A 15,000-nucleotide genomic window follows, 5' to 3' on the forward strand; every position below is an offset into this window, starting at 1 on the left:
ATCTAGTCATGGCCTAATTCACCAGTTGGTCTCTCCTCTATCTCCAGTTTAGCCCCAGTCCCTGTGGACTGGGGATGGAATTAGCAGTAATAGGAGAGATATGGTCATCCATCTGGCAACCAATTCAACCATCACCATCCAAACCACACATGGAGATGTTCTTTCCCTCTCTTTAGCTTTTAGTTGGGTTTTTCATTGGAGCTGTCAAACAAAACTGATCATCTCAGACTGCACCCATATTCCCTACATAGTGCACTACTATGACATACTAGGACACACCTTATATTCCCTACATAGTGCACTAATATGACATACTAGGACACACCTTATATTCCCTATATAGTGCACTACTTTTGGCACCCTATTCCCCATTTATTGCAATACTATTTCATATTCTAATATTGACACCAATGACGGGTTGTATACTCTAACGGTGGGAAACAGGCAGGGGTCAGGGGGCTCAGGGTTTGACCTATAACCTCTAGGTGAAAGATAGAATGCACCTGTTCAACCTGCTCAACTGACAATGGGGAGTAATGGTTCTAGAAGGTCTGGTTTAGAATGGGCTTCTAGTTTGAATGGGTTTTAGAAATTATTGTATGGTTTATATTTTTTCTGATTCAGTATGTGTTGTTTTGATACAATGGAATTCAGTATTTTCAGATTTTGGTGGTATAGGGTTAGGGAAAGCCCAGCTTGGATGCAGAACTTTTTCAAACTGCATTCAGCAACAGTACCTTATTGTGTTCAGGACGTGACAACAACAACAGTTCAGCTAAAGCAAAGACCAACTGGCACCCAGTCTAGTGATAAAACGTTTTAGGTAACAAAAATCTATACAAATATTTACATGTTACAAGCTGCTCTGCAGCTTAACGTAAATCTCTATAAAAACACATAACACTGAGTTATCAATATATATATCAATACAATCTTGCATTACTTACTCAACAATCTCTATATATTCATTTGATATGGCTGGCATTTTCTCCTTTTTCACTTTTAAAGCTTTCCTCGAGGTCACCATAGCAACAGTTCAATGCAGGGTCCATTCACGTCTAGTCCCAAAACCACCCTATGAGCAAAAGATGTTGAAAAGACGCTGAAAAGACATTGAAAAGACATTGGTAAAAAAATATGTTGAAAAGATGTTGAAAAGGTTAAAAAGTTACTTATTTTCAACCAATTTTTCTCACTGGGACTACACAACACTGCATAGTGATCTCGATCTCATTGATTAGTGGCCACAATCCTCCCCAATCAAAATACCTGAGAGGAATACATCGTAAGGCAGAGGAAAACATGTGTGCAGGTCATTTGTATCATTGGCTGCTTTAGGCACAACGGAAGGACAAACAAAATCCAACCCAGAGTTTCCATTTGGTGAGCACTGAAAGCACTACAAAGGAACAACTAAAATCAACCCAGAGTTTCCATTTGGTGAGCACTGAAGGCACTACAAAGGAACAACTAAAATCAACCCAGAGTTTCCATTTGGTGAGCACTGAAGGCACTACAAAGGGACAACCAAAATCAACCCAGTTTCAATTTGAATTTGGTGAGCACTGAAGGCAATATAGGCACAAGCAAAATCAAAAATCCAACACCGGCGCAAGTTCCCTCTCTCTCTTCTTTCCTCCTTTACTTTAAACAACCAAAATCCAACACAGAGTTTCCTCCCCCTCTTCCTCCACTCTGATCACTGGACACTAGGCGCCACCAAGTATCCATTAAAGGTAATATAGACATCCACGTCATCACTATAGACGGCGTTCTCCCTCTCCCTCTTGTAGAGCCTGACCCACACCTCATCGTTCAGCGCCAGGTCCATCATAACACTCTGACTCTGCATGATGGACCTCTCACTGGGCTGGGCGTACAGGATCACCTGCTCCTTATCGTTGTGCATCAGGTGGAGGTAGGTCTCCTTGAAGTTCCACGTGTGGATGTTCACGTTGAAGAAGTAGATACCTGGGACGAAGCAGTAGAATTTACCTTCAGAGAAAGGAGGAGAAAGTGATTAGTTAGTGTTAGAGTCAGGTGTTTTAATGCTGGGCTGGAACAAAAAACCTGCAAATAAGTGATGTTGAAGAAGTTGATCATGGGATGAAGAGGTAGAATTTACCTTGAGAGAAGAGAAAGTGTTAGAATCAGGTGTTTTTTTATTATTAGTGCTGGGCTGGAACAAACACCCTAGAGACACCGGAGTACTAGTAGACGCCGCGGACGAAGCAGTAGAATTGACCTTCGAACATGTGTAAAAAAGTGTGTGGGGCCTCCTGAGTGGTGCAGCGGTCTAAGGCACTGCATCGCAGTGCTAGAGGCATCACTACAGATCTGGGTTCGATCCCAGGCTGTGTCGCAGCCGGCCGCGACCGGGAGACCCATGAGCCACCGCACAATTGGCCCAGAGTTGTCCGGGTTAGGGGAGGCTTTGGCCGCCCGGGATGTCCTTCTCCCATCGCGCTCTAGCGACTCCTGTGGCGGGCCGAGTGTCTGCACGCTGACTTCGGTCGCCAGTTGTACAGTGTTTCCTCCGACACATTGGTGCGGCTGGCTTCCAGGTTAAGCGAGCAGAGTGTCAAGAAGCAACGCGGCTTGTCAGGGCCGTGATTCGGAGGACACTCTCGCCCTTCGCCTCTCCCGTGTCCGTACAGGAGTTGCAGTGATGGGACAAGACTGTAACTACCAAATAGATATCATGAAATTTGGAAGAAAAAGAGGTACAAAATAAAATACAAAATAAAACAGTGTGTGTGTCCTCCTTGTGGTTCTTCAATTACCTTTGAACATGTTGAAGTGCTCGTAGAGGTTGACGAACACTGTGTCAAACACCAGGGCCTGGTAGTAGTCTATACTGTGGAGGGATTTACGTCTCCCTACAGAGAAGGAGGAGTGCTGCGGCTTACAGGCATCTCCCGGGGCGCCCGCCTGGCCCTTATTCCCTTGAGGACCCATGGGACCCCGGTAACCATGGGGACCTTCTTTACCATTTTTCCCTGGCATGCCTTTATCTCCTCTGTCACCTTTATCACCTGGGGAGGGAAAGAGAAAGAACATATGTTGTCTAGACCTTTCTGAGATAGCATGAGCAAGGAAATACCTCACTTCTGGTGTGTAGTGTGTGTGTGTGTGTGTGTGCTTCCTTATTCGATGGCTTGGTGGATTTTCCACACCCATTGACCATATATGGACGTCTCTGATGCTTTAACCACATGATCTAAACAGGCCCCCTCTTGTCCAGGTCCTGTTTAAATGATCATGCTGTAGATACAGTCGCCTCTTAGCACTCATGTGAGGTCAGTATTCTTCCTGATGTCTAGATAGTGATGGTCAGGGTTAGGATAGTGTAAACTGATCCTAGATCTGTAGTTAAGCCTTCAAGCCATGATTACTATCAGTAGGACAAGAATTTGAAAAGCATCTGGACATTGTGCTTTATGATAACCAATACCACTTTTAGAGAGTCATTTCTCCATATATTTAGACTTAGTTAGCGACTCCATATACAGTTGCAAGAAAAAGTATGTGAACCCTTGGAATTACCTGGATTTCTACATAAATTGGTCAAAAAATATGATCTGATCTTCCTCTAAGTCACAACAATAGACAAACACAGTATGCTTAAACTAATAACACACTAATTATTGTATTTTTCTTGTCTATATTGAATACATCACTTGAACATTCACAGTGTAGGAAGGCAAAAGTATGTGAAACCCTAAGCTAATGACTTCTCCAAAAATGAATTGGAGTCAATACTCTGATAACCTGGAGTCCAATCAATGAGATGAGATTTGAGACGTTGGCTAGAGCTGCCCTGCAATATAAAAAACACTCACAAAATGTGAGTTTGCTATTCCCATGAAGCATTGCCTGATGTGAACCATGCCTCGAACAAAAGGGATCTCAGAAGACCTCAGATTAAGAATAGTTGACTTTCCTAAAGTTGGAAAGGGCTACAAAAGTATCTCCAAAAGCCTTAAAGTTCATCAGTCCACGGTAAGACAAATTGTCTATAAATGGAGAAAGTTCACCACTCCCTAGGAGTGGCCGTCCTGCAAAGATGACTGCAAGAGCACAGTGCAGAACGTTCAATGAGGATAAGAATAATCCTAGAGTGTCAGCCAAAGACATACAGAAATCTCTGAAACATGTTAACATCTCTGTTGACGAGTTTACGATATGTAAAACACAGGAGGAATTTTGGACCATTCCTCTTTACTAAACTGTTTCAGTTCAGCAATATTCTTGGAATGTCTGGCGTGAACTGCTCTCGAGGTCATGCTACAGCATCTCAATCGGGTTGAGGTCAGGACTCTGACTGGGCCATTCCAGAAGGAGCATTTTCTTCTGTTGAAGCCACTTCTGTGTTTTGGGTCGTTGTCCTGTTGCATCACCCAACTTCTGTTGAGCTTCAATTGGCAGACAGATAGCCTTACATTCTCCTGCAAAATGTCTTGATGGGAATTCATTTTTCCGTTGATGATAGCAAGCTGTCCAGGCCCTGAGGCAGCAAAGCAGCCCCAAACCATGATGCTCCCTCCACCATACTTTACAGTTGGGATGAGGTTTTTATGTTGGTGGGCTGTGCTTTTGTTTCTCCACACATAGTGTTGTGTGTTCCTTCCTTCCAAACAACTCAACTTTAGTTTAATCTGTCCACATAATATTTCATCTGTAGCGCTGTGGAACATCCAGATGCTTTTTGCATACTTCACATGTGCAGCAATGTTTTTTTTGGAGAGCAGTGGATTCTTCCGTGGTGTCCTCCCATGAACACCATTCTTGTTAAGTCTCTCTATATATAATCGTTATATAATTAGACTTAGTTAGCTATAGTTAGTCTCTCCATATATAGTATATATATAGTTAGATTTAGTCAGCTATAGTTAGTCTCTCTATATAGAGTCCTTATATAGTAAGACTTAGTCAGCTATAGTTAGTCTCTCCATATATAGTATTTATATAGTTAGGCTTAGTCAGCTATAGTTAGTCTCTCTATATATAGTCTTTATATAGTTAGTCTCTCTATATATAGTCTTTATATAGTTAGTCTCTTTGTATATATAGTCTTTATATAGTTAGTCTCTCTATATATAGTCTTTATATAGTTAGTCACTATATATATCGTCTTTACATAGTTAGTCTCTATATATAGTCTTTATATAGTTAGTCTCTATATATATAGTCTTTATATAGTTTGCCTCTATGTATATATAGTCTTTATATAGTTAGTCGCTATATATTTCGTCTTTATATAGTTAGTCTCTATATATAGTCTTTATATTGTTAGTCTCTATATATAGTCTTTATATAGTTAGTCTCTATATATATAGTCTTTATATAGTTTGTCTCTATGTATATATAATCTTTATATAGATAGTCTCCATATATATCGTCTTTATATAGTTTGTCTCCATGTATATAGTCTTTATATAGTTAGTCTCTTTGTATATATAGTCTTTATATAGTTAGTCTCTATATATATCGTCTTATATAGTTTGTCTCTATATATATAGTCTTTATATAATTAGTCTCTATATATATCATCTTCATAAAGTTAGTCTCTCCATATATAGTCTTTATATAGTTAGTCTCTCAATATATAGTCTTTATATAGTTAGTCACTATATATATATATATATATATATATATATATAGTCTTTATATAGTTAGTCTCTACATATATAGTCTTTATATAGTTAGACTTAGTCAGCTATAGTTAGTCTCTATATATATAGTCTTTATATATTTAGACTTGTTAGCTATAGTTAGTCTCTATATATAGTTAGTCTCTCTATATATTGTCTTTATATAGTTAGTCTATATATAGTCTTTATATAGTTAGTCTCTATATATAGTCTGTATATAGTTAGTCTCTATATATATATATATATAGTCTTTATATAGTTAGTCTCTATATATATAGTCTTTATATAGTTAGTCTCTATATTTAGTCTTTATATAGTTAGTCTCTATATATAGTCTTTATATAGTTAGTCTCTATATATATTGTCTTTATATAGTTAGTCTATATATAGTCTTTATATAGTTAGTCTCTCAATATATAGTCTGTATATAGTTAGTCTCTATATATAGTCTTTAAATAGTTAGACTTAGTTAGCTATAATTAGTCTATATATATATATAGTCTGTCTATAGTTAGTCTCTATATATAGTCTTTATATAGTTAGTCTCTCTATATATAGTCTTTATATAGTTAGTCTCTCTATATATAGTCTTTATATAGTGTCTATATATATATTTATTGTCTTTATATAGTTAGTCTATATATAGTCTTTATATAGTTAGTCTCTCAATATATAGTCTGTATATAGTTAGTCTCTATATATAGTCTTTATATTGTTAGTCTCTATATATATAGTGTTTATATAGTCTCTATATATATAGTCTTTATATAGTTAGACTAAGTCAGCTATAGTTAGTCTATATATATAGTCTTTATATAGTTTGTCTCTATGTATATATAATCTTTATATAGTTAGTCTCCATATATATCGTCTTTATATAGTTTGTCTCTATGTATATAGTCTTTATATAGTTAGTCTCTTTGTATATATAGTCTTTATATAGTTAGTCTCTATATATATCGTCTTATATAGTTTGTCTCTATATATATAGTCTTTATATAATTATTCTCTATATATATCATCTTCATAAAGTTAGTCTCTCCATATATAGTCTTTATATAGTTAGTCTCTCAATATATAGTCTTTATATAGTTAGTCACTATATATATATATATATATATATATATATATATATATATATAGTCTTTATATAGTTAGTCTCTACATATATAGTCTTTATATAGTTAGACTTAGTCAGCTATAGTTAGTCTCTATATATAGTTTGTCTCTCTATATATTGTCTTTATATAGTTAGTCTATATATAGTCTTTATATAGTTAGTCTCTATATATAGTCTGTATATAGTTAGTCTCTATATATATATATATATATATAGTCTTTATATAGTTAGTCTCTATATATATAGTCTTTATATAGTTAGTCTCTATATTTAGTCTTTATATAGTTAGTCTCTATATATAGTCTTTATATAGTTAGTCTCTATATATATTGTCTTTATATAGTTAGTCTATATATAGTCTTTATATTGTTAGTCTCTCAATATATAGTCTGTATATAGTTAGTCTCTATATATAGTCTTTAAATAGTTAGACTTAGTTAGCTATAATTAGTCTATATATATATATATAGTCTGTCTATAGTTAGTCTCTATATATAGTCTTTATATAGTTAGTCTCTCTATATATAGTCTTTATATAGTTAGTCTCTCTATATATAGTCTTTATATAGTTTCTATATATATATTTATTGTCTTTATATAGTTAGTCTATATATAGTCTTTATATAGTTAGTCTCTCAATATATAGTCTGTATATAGTTAGTCTCTATATATAGTCTTTATATAGTTAGTCTCTCTATATATATAGTGTTTATATAGTCTCTATATATATAGTCTTTATATAGTTAGACTTAGTCAGCTATAGTTAGTCTCTATATATAGTCTTTATATTGTTAGTCTCTATGTATATATAGTCTTTATATAGTTAGTCTCTATATATAGTCTTTAAATAGTTAGACTTAGTTAGCTATAATTAGTCTATATGTATAGTCTGTCTATAGTTAGTCTCTCTATATATATAGTCTTTATATAGTTCGTTTATATATATATAGTCTTTATATAGTTAGTTTATATATATTTAGTCTTTATATTGTTAGTATCTATATATTGTCTTCATATAGTTAGTCTCTATATATATCGTCTTTATGTAGTTAGTCTCTATATATATAGTCTTTATATAGTTAGTCTCTATATATATAGTATTTTTGTAGTTAGTCTCTATATATATAGTCTTTATATAGTAAGTCTGTATATAAATCATCTTTATATAGTTAGTCTCTCCATATATAGTCTTTATATAGTTAGTCTCTCAATATATAGTCTGTATATAGTTAGTCTCTATATATATAGTCTTTATATAGTTAGTCTCTCTCTATATATAGTCTTTATATAGTTAGTCTCTATATATATAGTCTTTATATAGTTAGACTTAGTCAGCTATAGTTAGTCTCTCTATATATATAGTCTTTATATAGTTCGTTTATATATATATAGTCTTTATATAGTTAGTTTATATATATTTAGTCTTTATATTGTTAGTATCTATATATTGTCTTCATATAGTTAGTCTCTATATATATCGTCTTTATGTAGTTAGTCTCTATATATATAGTCTTTATATAGTTAGTCTCTATATATATAGTATTTTTGTAGTTAGTCTCTATATATATAGTCTTTATATAGTAAGTCTGTATATAAATCATCTTTATATAGTTAGTCTCTCCATATATAGTCTTTATATAGTTAGTCTCTCAATATATAGTCTGTATATAGTTAGTCTCTATATATATAGTCTTTATATAGTTAGTCTCTCTCTATATATATAGTCTTTATATAGTTAGTCTCTATATATATAGTCTTTATATAGTTAGACTTAGTCAGCTATAGTTAGTCTCTATATATAGTCTTTATATAGTTAGTCTCTATGTATATATAGTCTTTATATAGTTAGTCTCTATATATAGTCTTTAAATAGTTAGACTTAGTTAGCTATAATTAGTCTATATGTATAGTCTGTCTATAGTTAGTCTCTATATATATATAGTCTTTATATAGTTTCTATATATATATATAGTCTTTATATAGTTAGTTTCTATATATATAGTCTTTATATAGGTAGTGTCTTTATATATAGTCTTTATATTGTTAGTCTCCATATATATATAGTCTTTAAATAGTTAGACTTAGTTAGCTATAATTAGTCTATATGTATAGTCTGTCTATAGTTAGTCTCTACATATATATAGTCTTTATATAGTTTCTATATATATATAGTCTTTATATAGTTAGTTTCTATATATATATAGTCTTTATATAGTTAGTTTCTATATATATAGTCTTTATATAGGTAGTGTCTTTATATATCGTCTTTATATAGTTAGTCTCTATATATAGTCTTTATATAGTTAGTCTCTATATATATAGTCTTTATATAGTCTCTATATATATAGTCTTTATATAGTTAGACTTAGTCAGCTATAGTTAGTCTCTATATATAGTCTTTATATTGTTAGTCTCTATGTATATATTGTCTTTATATAGTTAGTCTCTATATATAGTCTTTAAATAGTTAGACTTAGTTAGCTATAATTAGTCTATATGTATAGTCTGTCTATAGTTAGTCTCTCTCTATATATAGTCTTTATATAGTTAGTTTCTATATATATAGTCTTTATATAGTTAGTTTATATATATTTAGTCTTTATATTGTTAGTATCTATATATTGTCTTCATATAGTTACTCTCTATATATATCGTCTTTATGTATTTAGTCTCTATATATATAGTCTTTATATAGTTAGTCTCTATATATATAGTATTTTTGTAGTTAGTCTCTATATATATAGTCTTTATATAGTAAGTCTGTATATAAATCATCTTTATATAGTTAGTCTCTCCATATATAGTCTTTATATAGTTAGTCTCTCAATATATAGTCTGTATATAGTTAGTCTCTATATATATATAGTCTTTATATAGTTATATAGTCTCTATATATATATATAGTCTTTATATAGTTAGTCTCTATATATATAGTCTTTATATAGTTAGACTTAGTCAGCTATAGTTAGTCTCTATATATAGTCTTTATATAGTTAGTCTCTATGTATATATAGTCTTTATATAGTTTCTATATATATATAGTCTTTATATAGTTAGTTTCTATATATATAGTCTTTATATAGGTAGTGTCTTTATATATAGTCTTTATATTGTTAGTCTCCATATATATATAGTCTTTAAATAGTTAGACTTAGTTAGCTATAATTAGTCTATATGTATAGTCTGTCTATAGTTAGTCTCTCTATATATATAGTCTTTATATAGTTTCTATATATATAGTCTTTATATAGTTAGTTTCTATATATATATAGTCTTTATATAGTTAGTTTCTATATATATAGTCTTTATATAGGTAGTGTCTTTATATATCGTCTTTATATAGTTAGTTTATATATATATAGTCTTTATATAGTTAGTCTTTATATATATAGTCTTTATATAGTTAGTTTATATATATATCGTCTTTATATAGTTAGTTTATATATATATAGTCTTTATATTGTTAGTATCTATATATTGTCTTCATATAGTTAGTCTCTATATATATCGTCTTTATGTAGTTAGTCTCTATATATATAGTCTTTATATAGTTAGTCTCTATATATATAGTATTTTTGTAGTTAGTCTCTATATATATAGTCTTTATATAGTAAGTCTGTATATAAATCATCTTTATATAGTTAGTCTCTCCATATATAGTCTTTATATAGTTAGTCTCTCTATATATAGTCTTCATATAGTTTGCTAGTGCCTCTTTTCTAACTAAACAGGGTTGTTGCAGTGTATTAATATCAATCCTCTCCCACACTGCACTGCTTGATTATATGAGGGTGTGGGTGTGTATTTATCTGTGTGTGTGTTTCAGCCACATCATCAGGTTCAGTGCCAGGTGAATACTGCCTTCTGGGAGCCTCCCTCCCTCCCTCCCTCCCTCCCTCCCTCCCTCCCTCCCTCCCTCCCTCCCACGGTCCCTCCCTCCCTCCTCCCACCCTCCCACGGTCCCTCCCTCCCTCCCCCCTCCCTCCCTCCCTCCCTCCCTCCCTCCAAACAAGGATTTCAATTAATCTAGAGTTTTTTTTTATTGTGCGCGTGTGCATGTCCATGTGTGTGCCACACTTCTAAGTGAGAGAAACGTAACTACCTGTTGTTTTTGGGATAGGGTCAGGGGTCAGCTAAACCTGACATGGAATCTCTATCACAGAACACAGATAAACCCATAACCACACACAAACACACACCAGATGAAACAATACATGACATGTCTCCTGGACTATTTTAAAGGAATAAGGCTTGGAAATTTAACACAAGGCCTTTATCTCTTTGAAGAGTGTGTCTGTGTGTGTGTGTGTGTGTGTGTGTGTGTGTGTGTGTGTGTGTGTGTGTGTGTGTGTGTGTGTGTGTGTGTGTGTGTGTGTGTGTGTGTGTGTGTGTGGTGTGTGTGTGTGTGTGTTCGGTTTGATTCCCTGTGTCTTCTGTGTGTGTTCTTTCTTCTTTAGAATGTTGGCCTGGCTGATTACTGATCCTGCCAAGTGTCTTCTTTTCAATAAGCTGTTACATCCTTATAAAGGCTAGTTCTGGAGGACTGGCTTGGGAAACGTTGCTCTAAGGCAATGCCTATATCTCATCTGGTCTGTTGGGATGTTTCTTTGTACTGTACCTTTGAGGTTGGTCATCTAAGATACTGATAATGTACTGATGTGTGTCTGTGTGTGTGTGTGTGTGTGTGTGTGTGTGTGTGTGTGTGTGTGTGTGTGTGTGTGTGTGTGTGTGTGTGTGTGTGTGTGTGTGTGTGTGTGTGTGTGTGTGTTGTCCCTTACCTTTGAGTATGGTCATGTTGATGTAGGTGTGGACCTCTGGCGTGGCGGCGGCGTGGTGGGCAGGGCGTGCAGCAGAGGATTCTGGGGGCTGCAGGGGGTCGCAGCATCGTCTGCATAGTTTTGGGGGAGGTCTGGAGGGGGAGGGGATGGACGAGGCCAGGGGGAGGAGCAATAGGACGGACAGACACACCCCGAACATGATGACCACACCTGAGGGAGAGAGAGATAGGGAGAGATAGGGAAAGGGAGGGAGGGAGGGAGAGAGAGAGAGAGCAAGAGAGAGAAATAGGGAGGGAGGGAGGGAGATGTGGGGAGAGAGAAGGTAAGGTAATGAGTAAGATCAGGGACAGCTGGATGTGTTGGTATTGGCTCATGTACGGGACATGATCACTTCTCTTTAGTGTGTGTGTGTTTGTGTGTGTGTCGTTCTGTGTGTGTGTGTGTGTCACTCAACCTACCTGCTCATGCTCACACCTGCACTGTATTAAACATGAAAACATTACCACCGCATTACCACATCCACTCTGTACATGTAAACATGACCAAATAACCATATGAAAACATTAACATTGACTGCCAGCCATGTCCACATGAGCTCATGGTTGGACACACATTCCCAGTGTCTCTACAAGACATCTGTTAGTGGGACAGGGACAGGTCACCAAGTCCAGTATACACACACCATAGAACCCATGTTAACTCTGTCTCTCTCTCTCTCTCTCTCTCACTCTCTAATTTGATTCTGGCATCAGGCCCGGGTTGACATACTGGAGGTCCTAGACAGCCAATCACTTTGTGTGTTACATCATTGGCCAGGGAGGTAGAGTGAGGAGAGAGAGGAGAGAGAGGGAGCAGGGTTGGTGGAAAGAGAAGGGGGGAAGGGAGAGAGTGAGAGAGAGAGAAGGAGAAAAGAGACAAGAGACAAAGATCGGGGGGAGAAGAGAACGAGCTTTGCAATCTTGGGAGACTTTCCACATCACAGTAAATGCTGTTCAAGACCATTCCATCAGTCCAGTGATGGAACTGGGCTATAGTTCCTTCTAGGTCCTAAACTATGGAACTGTGTATTTAGTCTTCCCTGTTGCTCAGTTGGTAGAGCATGGTGTTTGCCATGCCAGCAAGGTGTGTGCAACGCCAGGGTTGTGGGTTCAATTCCCACGGGGGGGCCAGTACAAAAAGAAATATAAAAAAAAATGCATGAAATGAAATGTATGCATTCACTACTGTAAGTCGCTCTGGATAAGAGCGTCTGCTAAATGACTAAAATGTAAAGAATGTAAAATGTAGTCACATTTGATTGGGTCTAAACAGAATTCTCAAGGTTTCAGCTGGATCATGTTAGAAAAAGGTTCATTCGAGACGCAGCTTTCCATAACTCTAAATACTTGAGTCTTTGTGCATTTCACTTCTAATCTGATCAAATAAAAAAGTTCACAAGCATTTTCCCAGTACCAGTGATTTCCTTGGCTTTAACTAAAGCAGGTTAAATATCTTGAATAGCCTGAATTGCAGGAGTAATCCAGACTGAAGCTTATAGGAGAACGTATTGGCAATGTAAGAGAGTTATGGGTTGTAATAGAAAACTCAGCCCACATTAGAGTTGTCCCTATCTGGCAAAGATGCAAAGACAGAAGCCCTGCCTAGCTCTACAATTTATCTTCTTCAAATCGGATTTGAAACCTAACCCTAACCTTAACCTCACTGCTAACCTTTTCCCATACCTTTTTACGATATAGACTTTGCAGCTTGGCCATCTAGTGAGAACATCAGCGGCAGGCTAAGTTTTCTCACTTCCTTGGTCTCTGAATGACCTGGTCACATCAGGAGGTATCAGTAGGACATGAACACTAAGTAGCATCACAAACCTTTACCTGAATAAACCCGGTACTTCCTGCTTGAGGAGAGGAGAGGTGAGAAACCCACTTGGATTTCACTACTGACATTTACGACCAGTTTGAGTCCACAGTATTTAGGGAAGGGTTTGGCTCGGGGGTTGAGAGAGACACATGTTGAGAGTTTAGTTGGACAACACTGTAGAGGATGGACTGGAGGAAGGGAGAGAGAGAGCGAAAATGGATGAGTGTGTATGTGTGTAGGGGAGTATGTGTGCATGCAAGCATGTGCATTTACTGTATATGTGTGCGTGCGCATGTCCATGTGCAAGCACTATGTGTATGTATGTGTGCTTGTGTGTGTAGTGTGTGTGTGTGTGTGTGTGTGTGTGTGTGTGTGTGTGTGTGTGTGTGTGTGTGTGTGTGTGTGTGTGTGTGTGTGTGTGTGTGTGAATCAGAGCGACAGAGCGATAGGGCCAGAGAGGAAATCCCTGGTGTTTTACACAACTCCTGGAATGTTAACAGTCTTTCCTAAGATGGATCAATGGTGAGAATGATGGATGAAAGGATGAAAGGATGACGAGAAAGAAGGGAGGAAGCTTTAGTTTCCCTCTGTGGGAAGTTATGAGATGACCTACGTTTTACAGTTTGACCATTCCCTGCTGGGCACGATGGCGTGCCAATATTGATAAACAGTAACACTAGTATCAAAATAACAGTACTGACAGTATTCACATTTTTATTTTACAGTATTAGAAACAGAGAGAGAAAATGAGTCCAGGTGATTGAGACTGTCAGTCATCGAAGAACCCAAATAGTTCGAGATCTCATTATCCACCACACATTTTTAAAGCTATTTTTGCAAAACAGTGGCGGGTGCCCTGCTTTGTTGTTGGAACCGCAGATTGCCCTTTTAAGTGTCTTTAGCATCTGTCCTCATACTTTAAAGTAATCAGTTATAAATAACTTAATACGTTATACGTCAGTAGCTTGGCTATAGCCTACCTAGACTACAGTTCAGGCAAGTTCAAAAGCCAACAAATAATATACATATATATGTTTTTTTTACATCAAATGCAAATGTACCGTGTTGTATGCAAATATTTGTATAGCCTACTGACTATGTTGTTCGTATGTTCATGACAATGTTATTCTGTCAACATTGTAGAATTGACCCAGAGAGAGAGAGAACGCCTACAGTACCCGGTGGTCGTTCTGTCAGAATGGATTCATTCTAACAGCCACGTCTACAGACGCACAGCATACATTTATATGGAACACATCCTTATACAAAGCTTAAGCAAATAATTACTTGTAGCAACGTGCATCTTCGAAAATATTATTCTCGTTTCCATTCAGGCGCAAATGCACAGAACACTGCTGAGTTGGCTTCTGTTGAGAGTAACTTATTTCCAACGGGGGAAAAAATACATTCAAAGGGGAAGCAAGCGGTTGAAAAAAAAACGTGTTCTGCATCTGCGTGCATTCATGGAAACAATTAGTTGACTTGTCAGCAATAGATATAACAATGTCATTATACAGTTTCCATTTGACAAAGTCCTGATTCACTTACCTTGCATTCCTCCTAGCGATGCTCGCGAATGTATTGGTGTGGA

General features: G+C 35.7%; 1 protein-coding gene across 1 annotated transcript in view; it reads right to left on the minus strand.

Annotated features, from left to right (window-relative positions):
* The window catches only part of LOC106564378 (complement C1q tumor necrosis factor-related protein 1), a 19,531-nt gene that overhangs the window by 3,793 nt on the left and 738 nt on the right, over positions 1 to 15,000 (minus strand). Inside the window, exons 1-4 of the mRNA XM_045690985.2 lie at positions 14,958 to 15,000; positions 11,553 to 11,762; positions 2,784 to 3,035; positions 1 to 1,995 (exon numbers count right to left, since the gene is read on the minus strand). The exon at positions 1 to 1,995 is cut by the window's left edge and continues 3,793 nt beyond it; the exon at positions 14,958 to 15,000 is cut by the window's right edge and continues 738 nt beyond it. Coding sequence (XP_045546941.1) covers positions 1,700 to 1,995; positions 2,784 to 3,035; positions 11,553 to 11,762; positions 14,958 to 14,964 — 765 coding nt within the window. The 5' untranslated portion in view covers positions 14,965 to 15,000 and the 3' untranslated portion in view covers positions 1 to 1,699. The remainder of the gene's footprint in view (positions 1,996 to 2,783; positions 3,036 to 11,552; positions 11,763 to 14,957) is intronic.

Source organism: Salmo salar, chromosome 12 (genome assembly GCF_965601325.2).
Source record: "Salmo salar chromosome 12, fSalSal1, whole genome shotgun sequence".
In the NCBI taxonomy this organism is placed as follows: Eukaryota; Metazoa; Chordata; class Actinopteri; order Salmoniformes; family Salmonidae; genus Salmo; species Salmo salar.